The sequence below is a fragment of the Gobio gobio genome (genome assembly GCF_949357685.1).
Source record: "Gobio gobio genome assembly, chromosome: 8".
NCBI lineage: Eukaryota > Metazoa > Chordata > Actinopteri > Cypriniformes > Gobionidae > Gobio > Gobio gobio.
In genome coordinates this window covers 26442394-26468448 of record NC_137114.1, presented here as the reverse complement: position 1 = coordinate 26468448, position 26055 = coordinate 26442394, and the positions used below count along the sequence as shown (strand labels likewise).

At 37.7% G+C, this 26055-nt stretch overlaps 1 protein-coding gene across 1 annotated transcript; it reads left to right on the top strand.

The window, feature by feature from the left end:
- Positions 1-496: 496 nt before the first annotated feature.
- rxfp2b (relaxin family peptide receptor 2b) lies at positions 497-25472 on the top strand (the record flags this gene model as incomplete). Its single annotated transcript, XM_079823311.1, has 18 exons — positions 497-542; positions 2170-2310; positions 5881-5958; positions 7228-7333; positions 8801-8872; positions 10677-10748; positions 11032-11103; positions 12677-12748; positions 13024-13098; positions 14816-14887; positions 15388-15459; positions 15578-15649; positions 17274-17345; positions 17651-17722; positions 20856-21085; positions 22734-23144; positions 24869-25087; positions 25228-25472. The coding sequence occupies 18 exons, from the start codon at positions 497-499 to the stop codon at positions 25470-25472; spliced, it is 2199 nt and encodes a 732-aa protein (XP_079679437.1).
- Between the last annotated feature and the right edge of the window lie 583 nt (positions 25473-26055).

Genomic DNA, 26055 nt, shown 5'->3' with positions numbered 1-26055 from the left:
TACATAAGATTCTTCGCATGTGTTTTGATCAGGAGATTCAGTACTCTTTCAGAAGATGTGTCATAGCGCTCCCTTATGTTATAACAGTGAAAACGTTGGTGGGGAAGCGTTTTCTCACAGATAACGGAAAAATCTGTGTTTGAATCTGTGCAGATGCAAATTTCATCAAATATTGAGACGTATTGAGAGCAGAAGTCAGTTCAATGTTGATGCAGTTCAGTTCAATAATTGTAAAGTTCATTAATAATGAAATTAGTTCAATTCAGCTAAGCAGCTCTACAGAAGACAGTACTCACATTAAGTCAGTTCAGTGTTGATTCAGTTACGTTCAATAACAGGAAACAGTGGTGGCATCATCCAGCTCAGTTCAGTTTAATTTTGTTCCCATCCAATAGTGTCAGTCAAACTGATAATATTAATGATTATTATGTTTCTTATAAACCTCAACCAAGCAAGCCAGTGGCGACAGTGGCATAAACTCCATCAGGTGACAGAAATGGAGGGAGAGAGAAACAGAAACAAAATTCCAGGTTCCAACAAAAGTCAGATTGTAGACTGATATTGTTCATAAAATTGAATGTCAAGCTGCCATCGGGCATTATAGTACAAGATCCCTGAACAGACCGCAAGCTGTTTTCTTTTCCCTGTGTTTTTCACAGATGGCTAAGTCTTGTCTAAAACTCGAACACTGAGTTCTCATTGAAGACATTCCAAGACACATACTGAACAGAGAGTTACTACAAGACACTTTACAGTGTTCAAAGAAAATTCACCCTGACTAAATTAATCAAATTCTCTCAGATTTGCTTTTGCCTTTAACAATCATGATTAAATATTATCTGTTTAAGAAATCTATAAGATAATGGATCCGTTTGTTGTTTGATATCTCTCTCTTCACCGCTCTATTTTCTTCTCCCTTGCAAAGATGCCACCTCAGTATCACATTCAAAAATAGATTTGCATAACAGATTTGTGCAAATATGAATATTCCAACCTGTTATTGTCTCTGACGTATGTGCCACCATAGATAGGAGTATGAGTCTTCAACAATCAAAGAAAATATATTTATTTTTTTAAAACAATCTACACAGTTTGTCCCTTTTCTCAAGGCATTTGGAAAGCATTTGGAAGCATATTAGTAGGTGCTCATTGTCTGTTTAACCCTCTGGTGCTCATTTTTAACAACAAAAAAAAATTAAAATACGAAAATAAGTTTTCACTTAATCGGAATGGCACGAAACTTAATAATAATGAACATGATTCGAATAGGCTAAATGGTCCATTTGTACTTCTCGCATTCATAAATGACCACATTGGAAATGAATGGGAAACAAATTTCATCAAGTGGAGACTTTTGGTTCTGCACCCAAACAAAATCTTACTGAAACCTAATTTTTTTTAAATTTGGAACACAACTTGTTTAGATTTTCTCACAGTTTTAGAGTAAAATGTGTTTTGGAAATTAGATATTTCATATAAAAATTTAAAATAATATTTCTGTGCAGTTTCCATAACAATAAATGTAAAATTCTAGAACTTTTTTTAAGTTCACTGTTTTCCCCTTCAGCAATAATCTGTGTCATCTTTAAAAAGAGACTAAACTTAAGGCTGTGCTCCAAATCATTCAATATTTATGATAGTTTAAGTTGGAAATTTAATTTTCAGGTCTATACTCAAAAAGTGAATAAATGGATTATAACGACTGTATAAATATAATTTAGTACCATAAAATTCCCTAAAAATACCAAAAAATGAAATAAAACATTATCAAACTAAAAATATAGTACATTAATTTCTTTGAAAACATAACTTTTGACTGCCACGCGAAGAGCACCAGAGGGTTAAACAAAGATCACTTCATAGGGCAACTCATAATTGTCACAGAGAGCTTATCATTTGTGTTTTTACTAAAGCCTTAAAAGCCCCAGTATCCTCAATAAACTATAATATCATTATAGTTCAGTATTGACTTATGTAAAGCTGGATGTAATAATCACATACAAACACAAAGGTCTTGGAATAAAAACAAGAAAGACAGTATTATGGCTGCATTTATACCACCCAACTGGGTTTTTACATTATTAAATTGCATATATTCTGAACATAAGCAAGCATAAGCTTCTGAAGTGTTTGAAGTCATTTCTTAAGTGTGCTCTTATATTGTTCCAGCAGCAGGGCTGGAGCGCAGGCCTTCCGAAGACTGTCCTCTGGGTTACTTTCCATGTGGCAATATGAGTATTTGTCTGCCACAGGTTCTGCACTGCAATGGCCAAAATGACTGTCTCAATGGAGCTGATGAGGACAATTGTGGTAAGAGCTTTTTACAGATACAAACATCTCACAGATATAGCTTATCTGTATATTTTATACAGTTGCAATATAAAATTATTCAACCCCCCCTCCAAAGACTAATAATTTACAGATGTAAGCTTTTTCTAAAGATATGAGGTTTTTAAAAAATGCATCTTTAACAGTTTAGTGGCAAATTAAAAGTGATAATGTCAATATACATTGATCAGGCATAACATTATGACATAATATTGTGTTGGTCTAGCCTGGCTTCGCCCTCTTACGTACTTACGCTAAATTGTCATGCTGTATATTCCAAATTTTAAGCCAAATTTTAACCGGTCCAATCAGCGAACATAGGGAGTGACTGAGAACGAAGACACTGATGCCGTGCGCTAGTTTGAGTTGTAGTTCAGTAATGGCGGCGGAGAAAGATGCGAGCGAAGCCATTCGGTCCGTTGTGGCAACGCTGCCAAATATCCAGAAGTTAAAATCTTTGCTGAGTTTTGTTGGTGGCCATGATGTTGTGGCCCTCCTCCCCACGGGGTTCGGGAAACGTTTGATTTTCCAGCTCGCTCTGTTAGTGGTGAAGGAGTTGGCTAAGGCGAACGGCGCATGACATACGTCACGACCAAACGTTAGTGATTGGTTAGGGCAGATCCAGAGTGGCTCTGGGCAATAGTTTTATACTTCAACAGAGTACCCGCCTTCAGGGAAGTAAACGCTTGTCAATGGAGAGTGGCCAGACTCTGGATGAAATGTACGAGGGTCTGGTAAGACCAGGCTAGTGTTGGTCACCCTTTGGCTGCCAAAACAGCCCTGACGCGTCGAGGCATGGACTCCACTAGACCCCTGGAGGTGTGCTGTGGTATCTGGCACCAAGATGTTAGCAGCAGATCCTTTAAGTCCTCTAAGTTGCGAGGTGGGGCCTCCATGGACGGACTTGTTTGTTCAGCACACTGTTGGCACTTTCGGCGGTGGACAGGGGTCAGCATGGGCACCCTGACTGCAGCTATGCAGCCCCATATGCAACAAAAAAGTGTATTCTGACACCTTTCTATCAGAACCAGCATTGACTTCTTGAGCAGTTTGAGCTACCGTAGCTTGTCTGTTTGATCGGACCACACAGGCCAGCCTTTGCTCCCCATGTGCATCACTGAGCCTTGGCCGTCCATGACCCAGTTGCCGATTCACCACTGTTCCTTCCTTGGACCACTTTTGATAGATAACCTCTTCATCACGCTTCTTCAACCTCTTGACCACTGACGACCGGGAACTCCCCACAAGAGCTGGATTTTTTTGTAATACAGCTATGTCATAATTATTCAACACTTTTAAGTCACTTATTTTGTATGGTACAAAATTGTGTTAAAACACAATTAAGCCTTTGGAAACTCTATAACAAAACTGAATTAGCTTGTGCTGCTACACATACTTTCATTTAGCCCATGCGTGTGCTGAAGTCAAAAGAGCTCTCACAAAAGTTGTAGAGAACAAATTGTTTTATTACATTAGAAACTCTATGGCCACAAGAAGATTTCCAAAACACTACAAGTTCCTAGAGACATAGCTGGCAGCCTTATTCATACGTTTAAAAATTGTTTGTACCAAAAAATCTTTGAGGGTTTTAAAAGAAAAAGCACAATATCATTAAGGAGAATAAAATGTTTGATCGAGGAAAACCTTCAATTTACTGCCAAAGATTTGCAAGATAACCTGATGAAAGGAGGAAAAACGTTCCAATTATAAGAAGAATACATGGCCTTCATGTTGGGACATATTGCTGAATGCCACTCTTGACCAAGAAGAACATAAAAGGCAGACTTGAATATGCTAAAAATAATTTGGATAGACCTGTGGTGTTCTGGAAGAATGTTTTATGGACCAAACTGGACTTTTTGGACCCATGGATCAGCGGTATGTCTGGTGCAAAAAAAGGCAAAGTTTATAAGCAAAAGAACACCATCTCTATGGTCAAACACAGAGGTGCTCCAGTCTTGTTATGGGAGTGCTTTGCTGTTGCAGGAAGTGGAAATCTTGACTGTATGAAGGACATCATCAATTCTTTAAAGTATCAAGCCATTTTGACAAAGATGGTGGTGCCTTCGGTGCAGTGACTGAAGCTTGATGATCAATGGACTTTCCTACAGGACAGCTGTCCCAAAGTACACATCCAAAATTTACTTAAGCTCGTTTCAGTGATCAGACGTAGGATGTTTTTGAGGCTTCAGATTTAAATCTCATTGAAAATATTTGGTGGAATTTGAAGAAAGCAGTGGTAATCTGAAAACCAAAGATTATCAGTGATCTGGAAGCTTCAAGCAAGGGAAGGGTCAAGATTGCAGTAGAGAGGTGACAGAAGCTTCTAAGCACTTACATGCAGTGTTTATTGGAGGTTATAAAGAATAAAAGATTCTACACAAAATGTGACACTTGGAGGTCAAATTTGACCCCCATAAAAAAATATTTGTACATGAATGTTCAGAGCCCTTTATTTAACGTTCTCAGAATCACTCAAATGTGTAAACTTTCTATAATTAATATTAATTATTAAAAAAACTTTCTATATCATTGAATGGTTTCAAAAAATGCTGTTCTTAGCAGCAAAATGTCTTGCAGGTTAAGGGGGTTGAATAATTTTGATTAATATATAGATAGACCGGGGCTAGTTGTCACACAGGGATCCCTGTGTATCTCAATAACTAGAATGTTTTGAGTCAACATGTGTTTTCTGTAGCAGTGGCTCTGTGTATTGATTTTTAAATTTAAATGTGATGTTCAAACTGTTAAATTGCTATTTTTTGTGAATTTTATCTTCCAAACTAATAAATTATACTAAATAAATAAATTAGATTGTTTTCTCAGGATAAATGTAGGACAGGTTGGGAAAATATGTCATACAAATTAATTTTTTTTTTGAAAACATTTACAATTTAATGACAATTAAATTACAATTAAATTCCTGGTTAATGGCAGTTTCCCCTATATAATGTAACAACATGCCCCAGTAGTGGGACAAAAGGTCAGCGTGTTTTTAACTGACTGTTTTTTTTATTTATTTATCCTGGGTCATAATGGTGGAAATGATCAGTAGCATGTTTTGTAGCCAAGAAGAAGTCTGTGGCTGAATCCGAAATCTCCCCCTAAACCCTCAATCACTATTCCTTAGTCCACTAATACAGTTCTCTTGAAGGAGTGAATGAAAACGGGTGAGCGAATTCGGACAGCCGTTGGGTATACATCGGCTGTACACTCGTCATTGCGGTGCATTGTGGGATTGAATGAGTGCACTCAATAACGTACATGGTTTGGACACCACTACAAAGGGCTGTCCTCTCAAATAATGCCCTATTTGAGGGTAGGGGGCGGTTTCGGATTCAGCCTCTGTCTTTTCCTAAGATAAACTGGCCTTAAATAAAAGTGTAAAAAGAGTGACAACTAGCCCTGACCTATATATATTTAGCATTGTTAAAATATCGTGTCATTGTTTACATTTGTTAACTTATGCCTGTCTGTATGTGTTTTGTGTGCATGTGTGTGTGTGCTTGTCTCATGTCGACTTCTATCTCATCGCTGTCCATCTCTCTGAAGGGGATAACAGTGGCTGGGCAGACATCTTCGACCAGACATTTAAAAGGGTTTATCCACAAGAGCTTTCTACAGAATGCCGTAAAAATACACTTAATTCTATCATTAACCTCTTGAGTTTGCTGTCTCAGAAATACAATTTAGACTGCATGTATTAGCATGTAAACCATGCCTAAACTAGGCCTATGTCAAATATATAGTGCCATTTTTAATGTCACTTTCAATAGAAATGTATTATCCACCTTTTTCCTAACGATGCTGTGTTTTAGATTATAGGCGGCACTTCTGGTTTGGGGAAGTTCAACTCAAAAAGACTGAAAAAAATCCTTTAAAATCATAAGGTTGCTCTACAAATAATCCTTATCCGTCTGACTGAATGAGCTCTAAAATCTTCTATTTTCTGATGTCAGGAGAATAATGTAACACTCGGTAGCCTATTTTAATGTGATATGGCACAACAAGAATGCCTATAGCAAGAACTCTTTCAGTCTTTCACTCTTTTCCTTTATACTCACTGTAACAGTATGGAAAAAGACATACACATACTGCGCATTTGTGGTCTGCTCACCTGATTTAATTTAGGATATATACATCTCATGATTAATTCACTGGAATGCTCAAAGAATCTTTTGTTTTTCTCCCCAAATCCTCACCGGTTTGTTTTCACACGGATGCTTAAAAATGTAAATGTCTTCCCCTTATCCCTACTAGTGTTTACTGGAATGTTTCTTAGTTAATAGCTACAATATTTGTCTATCAAAATGACGGAAATCACTTTGAAATATTATCACTCAATGTTCCAGTCAATAAACATTTTTGATTTTGAAAAAGGCAACATATGTTACATACAACATAAATATTACTACAGTGATAGTTAACATTTTCATCATATTGCATGCGGAAATAATCAAGCTTTTGGGTCATTGTCTGTTAATAGTAATTTGTTAATGATTTTACACTTTACACTAAATTTCCTTTTAACATTTGATGGTTGAAGGGCGAGTAGAAAAATGTCATCTCATTGTACACATTTTTTGAAAATAATTATTAATGCATTCATAGAGCGAACCTTTTGCTAATTGGCAGTTTACCAGAGGTTACTCCCATAATTCGGCACAGGAAAAAGGTGGATAAGGTCAACTCATATTTAAACTTTGAAACATAGGCCTATTTGAATGTAACCTTTATTTAAAATGTATTTTAATATAGGCTAGGCCTACTTTCAACAATGTAAATCAGTAATTTTTAACTATGTTTTGGTTGTCACTGCACAGAACATTAATATTGCCAAAACTGTGGAATTTGAACGTGTTGAATTTGTGTGTATATCTTTCCTGTCCTGCCTTGCAGAAGTGGAGCAGTATCCTGATCGTTGCCAGTGCATTAACAATGAGATCCACTGTGTGCATGTCGGCTTGAGATCCGTTCCGCAGGTGTCAGCGAATGTTACCTTCCTGTACGTAGCATTTTTATTGCAAATATGTGAATTCAAAAGGCAGTTCTTAAATTTAAAATATGGTGGACATTGGTTTTCTAACTGTTGAAAGGTTAATCCTGCTTTCACGTGCTATCGGAAATTACACTCTAAAAAAAAAGGTTCTATATGGCACCAAAAGTGGTTCTTGGCTCGTAATCATAGGGGATCCTTTTTTAGTGCTATATTGCACCAATTTTGGTGCTTCAGTGGTTCTTCAGCGGTTCTTCAGAGGTGCTATATAGCACCTTAGTCAAAGAACCGGTGAAGAACCTCTGAAGAACCGCTGAAGAACCTCTGAAGAACCGCTGAAGAACCACTGAAGCTGAAGCACCAAAATTGGTGCTATATAGCACTAAAAAAGGTTCCCCTATGATTACGAGCCAAGAACCATTTTTGGTGCCATATAGAACCTTTTTTTTTTTAGAGTGTACCTACTTCCCATTTCTGAAGTCGTGATTACAAATTTGTTGCATTCAAGTGCTTTTTTCGGAAAGAATAGGAATCATGGAGGACACCTATTTCTTTGGAAAATCTTATTATAGCTAAAATGTATTGAATTTATTTAATTCACAAGAAAGCGTGGACTTGGCAACACCGTGGTTTTCGTCCAATCAATGATATTGACGCTGCAAACATGACATGGCTCAACAATTTGAAGTGTGAAAAGAGCTTTAGGGCTCTATTTTAATGATCTGAGCTTATGGTCTAAAACGCATGCCACAGGTGCATTTAGGGCGTGTCCGAATCCACTTTTGCTAGTTTAACGACGGGAAAAAACGGTCAGCGCACCAGGCGCATGGTCTAAAAGGGGTTGTACCTAGTCTCTTAATGAGTCTTAATGGATGTGTTTTGGGCGTAACGTGCAATAAACAAATTCGAGTCTCATCTAACATTCCCAGCTGCACTTGTACCATGGCAGATTCGCTATTTACATGGCAAGCTTCTCCAGAGAGGAATCCTTTTACTTTTAATATTTAAAAATATTTGTGTGCTGCTGCGCGTCCCTGTGTGTGTAGTAAGAAGAGTGTACGTGCGTCGTGCACCCGCCTATACTACTAACGCGCCCTTTAAATAACACAAAAAATACTGCGTCAATGGCGCAATCAATTTCAGCAGCCTCAAAATAGCAACGATGCGCCAAAAATGCACCAGAACACACCTTGTTTTCAGACCAGCACACCCATGGGTAAACAGATGAGCACAGATTATGTTGGCGTCGCATTGCACCGGCCACCGGGTGTATGATAGAGCCCAGAGTGTGCAAAAGGCATTGGATTAAATGATTACACAATTAAACACAAAAGAATGTATCCGTATAGGCTAAAAACAAACAGTCCAACACCGTCTTTGCATCTTATCAGTTTTTGAGGCAGATTTCCTTCAACTCAATACACAAATGAAACACTACTGAGTGTTTAATCGGCTGTTTGTGTTTCTTTTGTACAGATCATTGAAGAGCAACGAGATTCGCATATTACCGGATAAAGCCTTCATCAAATACACAAAACTACAGAGGCTGTAAGTATGAATAAGCATTTCCTGATCCTTTCTTCTGATCCAAAAAAGCTCCTCTTTCTAATTTCTTAAACATGCATAGGGATTGATTTTCATAAGACCTGCTCAAGACAGCTTTGGTATGCTTTGACTTTAAGGAGATGCTCTGACTTTAAGGAGATGCTTTGCTAAGCCGCAAATCAACACAGAGGCTTGTATAATGGAGCTGTCAATCTGTACAGCCAATGCCTGGTTATGTGGTTCAAAACAATTGGTTCCTGCATGGAACTGATTAACGTTTATGATCAGCTTTCTGCTGAATCCACTGAAGCTTTTATGATAAGGCCATGGTCACCTTCCTTTAAATTGAGCTTGCTGCTGCTTGTAAATCTCAGTATTGGCAGGGTTCTGTATAGCATGCCATTAAACCTTGGATTATAAGTGTTGCTGTCTGGTTATTAATGCTTTCTAGTAGAACTCACTGTTATGGACAGGAGTGAGGACAGTACTGTAGTTATTTATTTTCGAAAGACATCAGCGTTACACCAATAGAGACCTAGTATTGTCTTTTTACAAATAGTTTCATAAAAGAATTTTTAAATATTTATCCAGTCATTTTGGCAATCTTTTTGGTTTTTGAAATGTGTAATGCTCACACAACTGCATTTATTTGACCAGAAATACAGTAAAAATATATTTTTTTTATATATATAGTGAAATGTTATTTATTCCTGTGATGGAAAAGCTGGATTTTCAGTGGCCATTACTCCTTCCGAAATCATTATAATATTCTGATTTATGCTGATTATCTTTATTGAAATTGTGCTGCTTTATATGTTTGTGGAAACTGTGATAATTTTTTCAGAGCTTTTGATGAATAAACGTTCAAAAGAATTTATACATTAAAAATCTAAAAGTCTCTGCTGTTACTTTTGATAATGTAAATGCATCCTTGCTAAATAAAGGTCTTTATTTCTTTAAAAAAACAACAACAACTTTCTAACCACACATTTTTAACGATAGTGTAATTTAATACAATGTTATTTAACATAATATTTTTTTTTAATATTAGATAAAATATAAAAGATAAAACTTCAGTGTTTAGGTTCTGTGCCATGTAGATTCATCTTTTTTTTTATCCTTATGTAAATCACTTTCATGAATAATTATCAATGGCTCATTCCCTATTTCATAATTCAAGCCCTTAATAAATATTTATTTAATATGGTAGGTGACCCACAAATCACTATATTTTCATTTTAGAGCCACAGCAGAAAAACACTGTGAGCTTAAAAATACAACGGACTGTATTGATGCAGAACAATGTGATGACGCTCACGTGACAGACGCAGAAACTGCCCTGAGGCATTCATTTTGAAAATATTCAAATATTTATTCATTCTTAGATGAATGTTTGGTTGGGTACATTTATTTTGGGATACAGTACTTCAGTAGACACGGATGGCATGACTAGAATGTGAGTTGAAGTATTCTGTGACATAATGGAGGTGAGAGGTGGAGTAGAATACATTTTGGAGATTTATTAAATATAAACATAGAATATACAGGATCCAAGAGACAGGCTGATATTATGGTCAAGGAACAGGCGTTGGTCAGAAACACAGTGAGGCAGTCTATCGTCATATAAGTGCAAATCAGCAATCCAAAAACCTTTGTTGTAAAAGCAGGCAGAATAAATCAGTAACATGAGATCAGAAAAATACCCCCCATCTATACAGTATATATTTATTTTTTTATCAGTTTGGTAACCCTGTTAAAAACAACCACCTGTTGACCAAATTGCTTATTGTTTTGTTGTCTTCCTCAGGTTTCTCCAGGATAATTGCATTGACACGGTTTCCATTAACGCTTTTAGTGGACTGTATAAGCTGCAAAAACTGTAAGTGCATGATTTTTCCCTATTTTTTAAGCGTAATATTAATTTTCCAAATTAAACATGTATAGTCAAGTCAAGAGCGTCACAATAATAAACAGGAGAGTAACAGAATTAATGATGCGAACTTCATCAAATCCAGCTGTAAAGCAGCTGTAGCAAGATAATGCTGTTATTATTCAGCGATGATTCAGTTATGATTTAGTTCAGTTCAACAACTGTGTAAACCAATTTTTTCTCTTTGTTAAAACTTCCCTCATTAATATAATTTCTCGCTCTTTTGTTACAGATCTTTGAGCCAGAACTGCATCTCCTTGCTTCCACCTGGAGTGTTCAGTGATCTTCATAAGCTCAAGTGGTTGTGAGTACAACCATCAACAAGCTGTACATTTTGTTGTTATATACACCGATCAAGCATAACATTATGAAGTGAATAACACTGTGGTAATTAGCTAGACTAGGTAGATTCATATGTAGACAGATGAGCAAAACAATGCAAAATGAAATACAATTTTATTTAAATGTATCTAATATTATTAAAAATAAATGTATTCATATTATCAATATAAATACACATCAGTGTTTCATAATTTTACAATAAACATTTTGGCTATACTGATTTGGAACCAACATTAATTCATTGACAACACTAATTTAACAAACATAAATCAAATAATCAGCTTATTAGCAGAGTCTTCAATATCTGAACTGGGTAGATACACTGATCAGGCATAACATTATGACAGGTGAAGTGAATAACACTGATTATCTCTTCATCACTGCACCTGTTAGTGGGTGGGACATATCAGGCTGGCAGCAAGTGAACATTTTGTCCTCAAAGTTGATGTTTTAGAAGCAGGGAAATTGGGCAAGCATAAGGATTTGATCGAGTTTGACAAGGGCCAAATTGTGATGGCTAGACGACTGGGTCAGAGCATCTCCAAAACTGCAGCTCTTGTGGGGTGTTCCCGGTCTACAGTGGTCAGTATCTATCAAAAGTGCTCCAAGGAAGGAACCGTGGTGAACCAGCAACAGAGTCATGGGCGGCCACGTGGGGAGCGAAGGCTGGCCCTTGTGATCTGATCAAACAGACGAGCTACTGTAGCTCATATTGCTCAAGAAGTTAATGCTGGTTCTGATAGAAATATATTAATAGAGGAGTCCATGCCTCGATGGGTCAAGGCTGTTTTGGCAGCAAAAGGGGGACCAACACAACATTCGGAAGGTGGTCACAATTTTATGCCTGATCGGTGTGTAAATATATATATATATATATATATATATATATATATATATATATATATATATATATATATATATATATATATATATAGTAAATCTGTATAAACATACATACAAATATATACATCCAAAGTCAAGATGATTCTGTTGTTTACAATCATATTCTACATAAAATGTTTTGAAACAGCAGTAGATGCCTGTGCAAGTACACAATACATATTGAATATTTTGAGCAAAAATAAAATCTGTATTAATACATTGAAATAAACATTTATTGTTGTAGTATATTAAAATAGATTAAAAATTAATAGCATACGGTACCATTTAGGGTTGTTATGATTTTTTTTATGATTTTAAAAGTCTCTTAAGGCCCGTTCATTCCAACAGCAATAACTATAAAGATAACTATAAAAATGACTTAGCGTCCACACCAGCGGACGATATTGTTCTGTTTATTCAAGTTTTTTTTTATATTAAATTCTTTTAGATTAGATTCTTTTATTGTCATTATACAAAATGAAGTGTGTACTTGTCTGTCATTACAGCAGGATGAATTCTGATTGGCTGTCAATGTTTATTTGAAACAAATCTTTTGAATCTATTAATTTATTAAATAAATTAGTCCATTAGCTTGGCTGGTATAGTTTAGGAACATTTTTGCAGGTTTTGAAGTGTTATTTCATCTTATTTAGGATTTTGGACGACAATCCCATAACAACAATCACCGCCAACACATTTACTGGCCTGAGTTCCCTCTTCTTCCTGTGAGTCTTCATCCATTCTCTTTTATGAAGTGCTGCACTTGTTAATTTACTTCTTTTGTGTAACTAAATCCCATTATTTGTGTGTAAGAACTGTTCTTCAGAATCAATGCATTTTATATTTCTAACAAGTTGCTTCAGTCACAAAAAATATTGCTCTGAAAAATATAATATTTGCAATTTAAATTATTTAAGTCTGTGTGCTGCAGTTTTAAATGTTTGTATGAGGTGTCTTCTGACAGATTATGATGGCTCACCTCATCTAAACATCTGTACAGGTCAATGGTGAATACCTCTCTAGAACAGCTCCCCCCCGCTAGACTCTGCACCCATATGCCCTTACTCAGCTGGCTGTAAGTATGTGCTTCTCTTTTACTTACTAAAACTTTCTGACTTACAGGAGTTTAAATTAAATTCCATTAGGAAGATGCTGGCAGTAAGACGGTGAGGCAGCTCAGGTTTAGAAACAGCTGGGTCATTCTGAGACAACTCAACCAGAGATCTCTGGTTCAAATTTTAAATTTTGTTAATTGTTTTTTTCTGAAGAAGAAAGGCAAACTGAAATAGTAATGAAAGTCAAAATATCAAAGTCCATGGATACATATTTACTGAGTAATCCACTATTTGGTGGAGGGGGTTAAAAAATTTTCACCAGAGTTAGGAATTTGGATCCAAATTACAGGGGAGAGAAAATGACTTTAGAAAGATGGCAGCATCATTATTATTATTATAATTTTTTTTACATAGATAGGTAGATCTATTGGTGACACTTTACAATAAGGTTCCATTTGTTAACATTAGTTAATGTATTAATTAACATTAACTAACCGTGAGCAATACATTTGTTACTGTATCTGTTAATCTTTGTTAACGTTAGTTAATAAAAATACATTTGTTCATTTTTTTTGTTCATGTCAGTTCACAGTGCATTAACTAATGTTAACAAATTCAACTTTTGATTTGAATAATGTATTAGTAAATGTTGAAATACATTTTTATTAACATTTACATTACTACAGTACTAATAATATTTAACTGATGTGTCGATGTATTATTGTCTATATACACTATATTGCCAAAAGTTTTGGGATGCCTTTAAATGCACATTAACTTTAATGACATCCCATTCTAATCCGTGGGGTTTAATATGGAGTTGGCCTCTTCAGGGAGGGCTTTCCACAAGGTTTAGGAGTGTGTTTATGGGAATTTTTGACCATTCTTCTAGAAGCGCATTTGTGAGGTCAGACACTGATGTTGGACGAGAAGGACAAAGCAGTCTCCGCTCTAATTCATCCCAAAGGTGTTAGTTCCTTTCACTGGAACTAAGGGACCAAGCCCAACCCCTGAAAAACAACCCCACACCATAATCCCCCCTCCATCAAACTTTACATTTGGCACAATGCAGTCAGGCAAGTACCGTTCTCCTGGCAACCACCAAACCCAGACTCGTCCATCAGATTTGCCAGACAGAGAAGCGTGATTCGTCACTCCAGAGAACACGTCTCCACTGCTCTAGAGTCCAGTGACTGCGTGCTTTACACCACTGCATCTGATGCTTTGCATTGCACTTGGTGATGTAAGGCTTGGATGCAGCTGTTCGGCCATGGAAACCCATTCCATGAAGCTCTCTACACGCTGTTCTTGAGCAAATCTGAAGGCCACACGAAGTCTGCACACTGTGCACCTCAGCATGCGCTGACTCCGCTCTGTGATTTTACATGCCTACCACTTCATGGCTGAGCTGCTGTGGTTCCCAATTTGCTTCCACTTTGTTATAATACCACTAACAGTTGACCATGGAATATTTAGTAGTGAGGAAATTTCATGAATGGACTATCACGGTACCATGCTTGAACTCACTGACCTCCTGAGAGCCACCCATTCAAAGCAGTCCGAATGCCTAGGTGCTTGATTTTATACACCTGTGGCCATGGAAGTGATTATAACACCTGAATTCAATGATTTGGAGGGGTGTCCCAATACTTTTGGCATTTACTGAAATGTTGTATGTCCAGCATTTTTATTTGCATAATGAATTTTTTAATCAATATATGACATGCTCTCTTAAAGGGATTTTGAGGGGAATCGTATTAAGACGTTGGGCTTGACAACTCTACTCGCTTGTGAACATCTTACTGTGCTGTAAGTATTAACAAATACGGTTTCCTTACTGAGCTGAAGAGAAGTGAAAAGCAAATTATACCATTTGTATGATAGGCTTTAAAGCTAGAAGACATTAGTCATTAAATTTCATTAGAATGAAACTTAAATGTTTAGTTAGGATTACTACGTAGTTTAAATTATATTTTGCAATACATTCTTTTAAAATGTAATACATCATTTTTCTGTATATGATATTATCAGCATAACAACATGAATAGCTTTATCTCAGATTTTTGGAGCCACTGTATGTTTATGTTCTCTGATCCAAATAATTCTGAAGTCAGTCATAGAGAATGCAATTGAAGTAAGGAAAACAAAAATATGTAAACAAATATGATCTTCCTCTGTACCCTTGGAGGTCAGTTTCTCTATTTTAAGCTTTAGCTGATAAAAGTTTAGCTGACAAGTTCCAAATCAGGACCCTTTCAATGAGGTTTATGATCTTCTCGTGTGGTCTTCTCATCCTTGGTGCTTTTTAGGTCACTGAGAGCCAATCTTATCAAGAGTTTGCTGGAGAATACCTTCCAGTCCCTGCGCATCATGGGAGACCTGTGAGTGACAATAAAACAATTGTTGTGAATGAGTGTGTGCATGGAAATAAGGAACAAGAGAAGGCACTAATGAGTTATTAATGATTTCATCTTTGACATGTTCTTGTTACTTTTGCAGGGATCTGTCCAGTAATTTGATAAAGGAACTGCCAATCGGTATTTTCAAGGATTTATCCTCTTTGCAAATTCTGTGAGTAATAGCAGTTGGATGAATACATTTCATTTCAAATGTTAAAAAAAGAATATACTGTATATATATATATATATATATATATATATATATATATATATATATATATATATATATATATATATATATATATATATATATATATATATATATATATATATATATATATATATATATATATATATATATATATATATATATATATATATATATAAAGGATCAGCCAAATTTTCACGAGCATCTTGAAAAGCGTCTCTTTTGGAGAGTGCAGTGGCAAGTTTTTGTGCCAAAATCTAGTGGTTTAGAGAAAGATACAATTAAAGAAGCCGTTTACCCCGTGAGGCCTTTAGCCCAGTTGTACCCAGTATATATATATATATATATTTTAAAAAGCAAAAAATATTAGATCAAATTAGCACAGAATCAACTTTGCGATGCTGCCCGCGATCGCATCAAGGATCAGCCAAATTTTCACGAGCATATATATATATATATATATATATATATATATATATATATATATATATATATATATACTGGGTACAACTGGGCTAAAGGCCTCACAGGGTAAACGGCTTCTTTAATTGTATCTTTCTCTAAACCACTAGATTTTGGCACAAAAACTTGCCACAGCACTCTCCAAAAGAGACGCTTTTCAAGATGCTCGTGAAAATTTGGCTGATCCTTGATGTGATCGCGGGCAGCATCGCAAAGTTGATTCTGTGCTAATTTGATCTAATATTTTTTGCTTTTTAAAATGTGGTAGATTTAAGTAGCAAATGACAATCGCTAAAATTATTGAATATATTTTGAGACAAAGGACTTCTTAATGATTTTCAGTTTTGTCCAAGCTAATTAAAGCAACAGTTTTTCAATAATGTAAAAATAGGTAAAAGTATGGTATTTGGGGTAAAAGGCACCCCTGCTGTTGGGGCTAAAGGCACAATAATTAACATGATGATAAATATCTGGCTGACTTTTCCATTTGTTGACATGACATGGTTAGATTCAGATGTTAAATATCCTATATTAAGTTGTCTGTCTACCTTAGTGATAATCACAATATTTATAACGAAACCATCATATTTAAAAATATATTAATAATACTATATAATAACATATAATTTAATGTTACTACTGTACTTATTTTAATGACAGTGTATTTATTGAACAAAAATGAATACTTTTATTTATCAAAATAAACAGAAAATAGTGCAAACTTTGCTAAAGTGATTATTTTGAACAAATATTAACTTAGACATTATCAAAAACATAAAATTTTAGCTATAAATACTTTGTATAAATACTGTGTGCCTTTGTTGGGTAAAAGGGCCCATCTTGCCACATCATACATTCATAATATGTATTTGTAATTTGATATTTAAACAAAATAAAACAACTTTCAGTGTTGGCAAGTAACTAGTTACATGTAACAGCAATATTTTTCTTAAGGTGTGCTTTTAGCCCCATTGTACTCTGTATATGAATGAAAATCTGGTGCAGATTATCTTTATATACAGTATACATACATACTTATGAGCTTGCGTTGCTGTCTGTAAATAGACTTCATTATAAGTGTTCATTATAACAGCTGCATTGGTTTGCTGTGTTTTCTCATTTGTAGGAATCTGTCTCAAAACCCACTGGACCATATCCACCCAGGCCAATTTAACCACCTAATTCAGCTTCAGTCTCTGTAAGTGACAGCTTTATCTAAGATTTGAATATATGTTACTCAGTTTTTAACATATGTATGTAATTAAATGTGTCTAATTAAATTAGTCTCACATGGAGTCGAGTTAATGTTTGTGGGCCCATTTTTGGGCAGCAGTGCAGATTGGCGATAAAACCAGCAAACAAACAAACAGCAGACCAGGCTATGTGCCAGATTTGCAAATTCTAGTATTCACTGAGGCTTAGAGCTTGCAGGTGACTGGATGATGGTCAACGGAATAACCAAAGGCTCTTGAACACTAAAACGTCAATATTCTGTTTCTGTAGTGGCCTGGAGGGAGTGGAGATCCCAAATATCCAGACAAGCATGTTCCGGCCCATGGATAATCTCTCCTACATGTGAGTATCTCATTCTGCTTTCAATTAGTTTAAATCAGACCTGCAAACTCACAAGAGGTGAAAAGGTGACATGTTTACAAATTAAATGGTGAAAGGCTGTGAGGAGGGTTGGATCCAAGATGTCATCCCTAGGAACCCAGGATCTTTCCTCGGGTTCGTACCCTTCTCAGTCGAGAGGTATGCAGGTATATCCGTCTTATGGTGGTAAGTCCATAATAAAAAACAATCCTACATGTTATCAGGGCCAATGAGGACCGGGCAGCGGGAGGAGCTTGCCAGATGGAAGATGGCGTGAACTTTTGGACATTGCACATTTCTTGCATCCTTGGACGAACCTTCTCACATTCTGCGCCATGCTGGGCCACCAGAAGCGATCTTGTAGCAGTGAGAGGGTTTGATTGGTCCCAGGGTGGCCAATAATGAACTGATTCCATCTGAGGGATGCATTGAGTTCTTGAAACGTAGGTGTGACCGAGTGGGCTCAGAGGCATTGGCTTCAGAGATCCTTACATCCAGGGATCACTGGATCAGGCTGCCTATAAGACTGGAGGGGATTACAGGCTCAGGATACTCAGGAGCTCTGTCGGGATTGTGGAGATGAAAGAGGGCATTGGCTTTCTTGGTCCCTGGACAAAAGGAAATAGAAAAATCAAAATGGTTTGGGTGGGGTTGTCATGAGGGCTGCCCTTGCAGCTGTGATTGTTGGGATCTGGATGAAATAGGAGCAGTGCACCAGTGAAGGCTTCCTTGAGGGACTGTAGGGCTTTAGCGGGCCTCTGGTGTCTAGGACAGAGACTTGGGCCTGCCTTTCAGGAGATTGGTGAGTGGAGCCATGATGGATTTGTAATTCTTGATAAACCGATGATATGGGAAAACCCTAGGAAACGTTGCAATTCTTTGTTAGTTGAGGGATTTGGCCAGGAACATACTGCTTCCACCTTCCCCTTGTCCATAATGATACCGTCTTTTCTGATGGCGGAAGGTGCAATTTTCTGCCATGGTCTGGGAGTACACTAAAATGTCGAGAAAAACCAGCACAAAGTGGTGAAGGTACTCCCAGGGCACCTCATTAATTTATCCCTGGAATATGGAGGGTGCGTTGACCAGCCCATACAGTATAATGCAATAGGTTTCAGTAGGTGTCACAAATGCAGTCTTCCCCTCGTCCCCATCATGTATCCGGATGAGGTTATTGGCACTTCAGTGGTCCAGCTTTGTGAAGACTATTGCACATTGGAGCTGTTCCAAAGTAGCTGGAATGAGGGGAAGGTGATACCAGAACTTTATGGTAATCTTGTTGAGATCCAGGGAATCAATGCAAGGCCGCAAGCTTCTGTCCTTCTTGGTCACAAAGAAAAAAATGAGAACAGCAAGGGATGGTTGGATATAGCCTTGCTCAAGAGCCTCTTCTACATACTCCTCCATGGCCTTCTCTGCTGTCTCTCAGCTGGCCAAGCAGGCCAGGCTGGCAGGCCTACACACACACCAAGCCATGTGCGTGTGTCAGGGTTTCCGTTGTCCGGTAATTACCGGACATTGGCCGGGAAAAAAATTAAATGTCCGAAAAAATTAAATCTTTTCGGTCAAATTGTCAGATTAAAATTTCAGATTAAAATCTGACAAATAGCTCTCCAAATCTGACAAATAGCTCTCCAAGAATATGCAGAACCAGCGATCAGAAGGATTGTTTGCCATTTCACAAGCCTTGAGTCTGCGGACACCGCTCCTCTTATCGATACCGTAAGCCTGCGACGTGATGCCCACGCTGTCATGACAGCGCTCCGTGGCTATGGAGGATTGCATTTCTCCACAGCCTGCGAAGTCCTCATATGTGATTTCAGCGAAATGTATCCAGAGTGGACCAAGCTCGCCAAGATATCCTGTGTAATCCCTGTCTCGAGTGTTCCTGCAGAGAGGGGGTTCTCACTGCAGAATCGGATCAAGACGAAGCAGCGAAGTCGCCTTGCGGAGAACAAGGTTACGCGGCTTATGCGCATTGCAAGTTGTGGAGAGACACTGGGAACTTTTGATTTTAAGTCGGCAGCTGCACAATTCAGCACTGCAAAAAAGCGTAAAAAGTAGCCAAAAATGACGCGAGACAATGTTATAGGCCTAGTCATTTGTTCAAGTTCATTTGACAAGGAGTCTACACGGTGGCCAATTTAAATGTTACCAACTAAACGAGACATACTGAGTTTATAATTAAATTTGCTTGAGTAAAAACAATGCTATATTCGGATATTTTATGTGGGGAAGGGGGGTTGGTTTGTTAAACTATGAAATGTGAAACCATAGTAAAAAAAATTGGTTGATTGACGCCAATCGGACGTTCATGTTTTTTTCCCCGTCTATTTGAAAGTTAGGCTAATAAACATGTTGCATATACGGCCTGATTATGTCATTTTTTTAAGTTACATAAACTGCTTTCAGTTTTCCTCAACTTGAATAATTAAGAGGCGATATATGACCGGCATATCATCAAAATGTCCGGAAAACGAAACCTCTGCCGGTCACTTTGACCAGCACCATTTTTTTCTTGCGGAAACTCTGGCGTGTGTGGGACCAGAAACCCGATCCAACCACACGGTCGCGGGCCAGCAGGCCCAACACCTCAAGTCATGTGCAACTTCCTCGACCTCTACGGAGTCTAAATAACTGTGCAAGTTCATCATATCTTCTTCAGTCAACACAGAAGAAATTGATTGCAACTTCAACACCATCAGACCGAACTATCAAGAATTTCTCCTGTGATTGTACATCGGACGCTCTTCAACCGCTCAGGCAAATGCAAGTAACGTACAATATACAAAATCATACAAAGGAGCTTGTAGTCACTGATGGTCCATTCCTCTGTTCTGATCCGGTTCTTCAACCAATTTAACTTTACATCTTACCCATGTATGTGTGATCTGTATGTATGCCTTTTCTGTTAGTTTAGTTTTGTTCGTGATTTAGTTAATACAAATTGTGCACAATACATGTCTGGTTCTGACTTCCTGCCTGCAAACAAATTGTCACTTAAATTATTGATTTTGTTACACGCTCTAAGCGCTGTAAATGCTAAGGAAGAATAATTTTTCTGTTTTTAATATTTTTAAATATTAATTAAATAATCATATGAATTTTTTCTCAGATATTTCAAGAAGTTCCAGTACTGCTCTTACGCCCCTCACGTCCGGAAGTGTAAACCAAACTCAGATGGTCTCTCATCTTTTGAGGATTTGCTTGCTAACACGGTGCTCCGTGTGTCTGTGTGGGTCATGGCTTTTATCACCTGCTTCGGGAACCTCTTTGTTATCGGGATGCGGACCGTCCTGCGGGCTGAGAACAACCTGCATGCCCTCTGCATCAAGGTTTTGTGCTGTGAGTACCAGAGGTATACATTTTAGCACTGTCCACATTATATTAAACACAAAATTTGCTTTATGATATGGTTTGAGTTAAATGCGTGTATTCTTAAAATAACAACAACATTTATTTACAGAGCACATTTAAACATAAAATAAATTGATCCAAAGTGCTGTACAGTGTACAAAGCAGGTCTACACAATACAAAAAAAAACAATTACAGGTTTTCAAAAGCTAAAGAATAAAAATGCAATTTAAGAGTAGATTTAAAAATGGCCAATGAAGGAGCAGACGTCACATGATTTCAAATGCTTGGGCCCAGCCACAGAAAAGGCCAGATCACCCTTTGATTTGTAGCGGCACAGTTAAAAGCAAGTGATTAGAAGATCTTAGTGCCGCAGTGCCTTAGCAGGACTGTATGGTACAAGAAGATCACTAATATACCTTGGTGCACTGCTGGACAACGCCTTAGGCTATATACAAACATAAAGATTTTTAAATCAACTCTGAATTGAAGCCAGTAGCTGGGTAGCCAGTGAAGGGATGCTAAAATAGGGGAGATATGGTACCTCTTTTTAGACCCAGTCAAAAGTCTTACAGCCACATCTTGAACAACTTGCAATTTATGATGATGAAGATTGAAGGAGACCAGAATAAAGACAGTTACCGTTATCTAATCGAGATGTTACAAGTGCATGAATCACAACCTCTAAATCTTTACTTGAAAGAAGATGTTTTAAAAAAAGGCCTAGTGAAAAGGCCAAGTCTATTTAGAGACCGGCATTGATGTCACCAGAGGGCACATACATCTGTTTTCAGGGCTTATTTCTGCTATAATTGGCTGACTGTTATGAAAAAAATGTGAAGCAAGCTGAAGCAGCTGGCACTCCTGGAAGAAAGGTTTTCTAGGGCACCAAGCTCTCAAATTATAAGTGTTCCTGCACCCATAATGTCTTCTCAATTACATCAAAGCATATTACTTATCGCCAGCTATCTCTTAATTTCTCTATTTACCTCCAAAATGATTTGGGCTTTGTCTGCTGAAGAACTCTGTCCAATTATGCTTTCCACAACCAGAAAGGGTTTTGTTTTTCTTGTATTTCTGGAAGAGCACTGCCTAAGGTGTTTGAAAACCCTTTTCTCCAGGTCCTCTTGCTGTCTGTCTCCTTTAACCAAAGTGTCCCACTGTTGACAATCTCCCGCCTGACATTTAGCTGGAAAGGCTGTCATTATTGGACAGGAAATCTATAACCCTGTAACAATTCTATTCACACAGGATTCACTCTCTATTACAATCACCTTCAGTAATCAATTCTAGCTCTTCCTGGAGTCCCCGGACTGATACCAATGCATCAATGCATCCTATTTGGCATGGGAAAGGCTTCTATTTTAGCCTGCAATGTCATTACCATGTGCTTCGGTCACTCACCTGTGCTATGCCTCGTAAAAAAAAAAAAAAAAAAGATTTCTGGCCTGCTGGTGTTGTGATTTGTCTTTTAAAGATAACATTTTATATGTGCAGGAAATGCTCCAACATTCTGGCACAAGACCAAATTGTAAATCCGGGCTTTTAGAAAGCTACTTGTTCATTAATGAGTTCTTCTTCTGGCCTCAAATGAGTAATTGCTAAACCTGTTTACCACAATGCTTCATTTATCCCTAGGTGCAGATTGCCTGATGGGGGTCTACCTGTTTTTTGTGGGGGTCTTTGATCTGAAGTTCCGTGGCGAGTACAACAAGAATGCTAAGCTGTGGATGGAGAGCCTGGAGTGTCGTACTATTGGCTTCCTGGCTATGCTGTCCTCTGAGGTTTCCGTCATGCTGCTCACTTACTTGACCATGGAGAAATTCCTAGTCATTGTTTTCCCTTTCAGCCACCTGCGACCAAGCAAGTGCCAAACATTTGTAGTCTTGACTTCTATATGGCTGCTGGGTATCTCTATAGCTGCAGTGCCTCTGCTTAATGAGGACATGTTTGGGAATTATTACGGACACAATGGAGTTTGTTTCCCCCTTCACTCTGAGCGTCTGGAAAAGCCCATCGCAAGAGGATATTCCACTGGAATTTTTCTTGGTGAGTTCTGGCAATGGTAAAACATATTTGATTTAGTTATGAATATTAAAGGAGATTTGTTTTGTTTTCCTTGCTCTTTTGAAAGGAAGAATTAATCCAATCCGATACTCCAATCGCCTTCCCACAGAAATCATTTATTGAAAACAAGCTCTTTCCGGCATAATTAACATATGACCACCCACATTTATTGGACAGATTTTTTTCTTCTTCTTCAAGAATACACTACCATTCAAAAGTTTGGGGTCGGCAAGATTTTTTGTAATATTTTTGAAAGTCTCACATGTTAAAAAAGGCTGTTTATATTTGATAAGTACAGTAAAATAAAATTGTGTAATATTATCAGTTTTATTAAAGTGTTTATTATTAATGTATTCATGTGATGCAAAGTGCTTAAGAAACATTTCATATTATATCAATGTTGTAATACATTTTAAGGAGGATTCTTTGAATATGGAGTCCAAAATTACAACTGAAGGGCACTGCGTAAAATATCATTGCGCCGCTGCACCCATGGGACGACAGCAAAGTTCCATGATCATTACGCAGGATTGAGATTATAGTTCCTAGCCATATTGGTCTAGAAAATCACAACTTTTCATTTTGTCTTATTACACGGTGTAACTATAAACATCACAACATGTAAATAGGAAAATGTTGGCGTTATTTTGTCACTTATTGAACTGTAGGCTAGCTGGAGCCGTTTACCTCCAGTCTTTGTGCTAAGCTAGGCTAGCGGTGGGTGGGTCAGACAGAGTTATGGCACACAGGGAGATGAGAATGGTATGGATGGACTTATCTAATGCTGCGTTCCAGGCAGGTTTTTGAGCCCGTAAGTTGCAACTTCAAACCACGACTCACGACTTTGTAGCGTTCCAGGCAAAGTCACGCCAAACTGCCTGAGTGCAAGGAATCGTGTGGTAGCTAGATGTAAACAAAGCATGGCGGACCGGATGAGGCTTATGCTAAATTTACAATAATTTATATCGCCAAAGGTGCTTACTTGCTTATTTGAGGGAAACGGAGGGGAAAAAACGGTGCATTCGGCAAGAGAAGCTGAGAACCTTTTATTTAACGTTAATTGTATTTGTTTCATAAACACCGCATCCGTACGGGGCTGTCATTGTTGTTTTGCGAGCAATGTGACGTCAGATCTCTTAACTGTGAGTACATCGATCTAGTACGAGTTCACGGGTAGAAGGTTGGAAAAACTTGGGTTAAGGGTTGCCGGGAACGCAGCATAACTCTGGGGGATACGGTGAATAAGCTAAAGTCCCAAAAAGTCGGCGTGTTCCTTTAAGGATAAAGTAGGCTATGCAAAAACCGCATGTTTAATTCTAAGGGTCAGAAACGGCAGGGCTATGTCATGTAAAATTTATTTTTAGCTTGTTTTGATATAGGTAACCTTGATTAACAAATGCGGACAAAAAACTTTATACAAAATGTGGAATATGGCCTCTTTAAAACAGACATTTCTCAACCAAAATATTCTGAAGAATATCTGTCTTGTTTTGTGCCACATTCTCTTAACTGCTGCTGATGGCATTCTTTTATTAATGACACCAACAACCATACTAAATTGATGAAAGCTATTTTCCTGCGCATTGAACAGTATGCTCAGCGGCACACTTAAACCTCTTCACAGTACAAAGATGGCCATGGCCTTGACCTGTTTTCATTATGTTTTGTCCTGTTGTTCAATCGGAGTTTTGTGTTTATACTTGTAGGACTTAACCTGGTGGCCTTCCTCATCATTGTCGTCTCCTACTCCACCATGTTTTACTCCATCTACAAAACAGGCATTAATGCCACAGAGCTGCGTGGACGGCTGCACAAGGATGTGGCTATGGCACATCGCTTTTTCTTCATCGTGTTCTCTGACGCCCTCTGCTGGATTCCCATATTCCTGGTCAAAATCCTTTCCCTGCTGGAAGTTGAGATTCCAGGTTAGTTGGTCCTTAAAAAAATGTATTTAAGAAAAGGTGTGGGTGCATAAATATTGACATGAGTAATTTATAAGTGCCACTTAGATTTAGATTTTACTCCATTTTGAGATAATTTATGTTATCTTTTGTGTCTCTCTCAGGAACAATCACGTCATGGGTGGTGATCTTCATCCTTCCCATCAACAGTGCCTTGAATCCCATCCTGTACACGCTGACCACCAGCTTCTTCAGAGAGCAGGTGGAACTTTTATGGTGCCATTGGCAGAGACAACCAAGACTCAAACAGGACCGCAAGAGCTTCACCAGCTCTGTTATTATTGACCCCTCAAAGTCTTCTTACTACCACTGCAGCTACAACCTACAGACATCTAACTATCATAGATGACAGTTATAGATGAAAATATTGGACATTGCATTTCTCTGTAGTGGATCTACATAGTTTTTGGAGAGCCGGAGCACTTAAAGACCATTTCCTGGTTGAGCCTCTTTACGGTGATCAGACATAATCACATAATCATGGACTGATAGTAATCAGATGCTATATTGAAGGCCTACATTAAATCATATATCTACGGATGTTATGATTGGACACTAATGGTGAAACAAAGGGCTAGATATTCTGACACTGCTCTTGCAGTAGGCCTATATATATAGGGAGAGAGAATTTTCTTGTGGTGCCCCCCTCAGCATTTGGTGCCCTACGCGCAGCGTGTGGTGGGAGCGGCGGCACTGCCTGTTATAACCTTGGTAGTCAATAGGTTTTCAGACCATAAACTGATCTTGTGAGATGTACTTTGACAGAGGGCTTTGACTTTTAAAATGTGCAACAGTGGGCACATAGGCTATTTGTATTTTTCATATTATATATGATGTACAGTACAATTCCCTGTTTTTATAGGGTATTTGTGTATTGGGTGTCAAAAAATATAAAATCCCGCTTTACCCGCTAGTTTGTAAATGGAGCTACC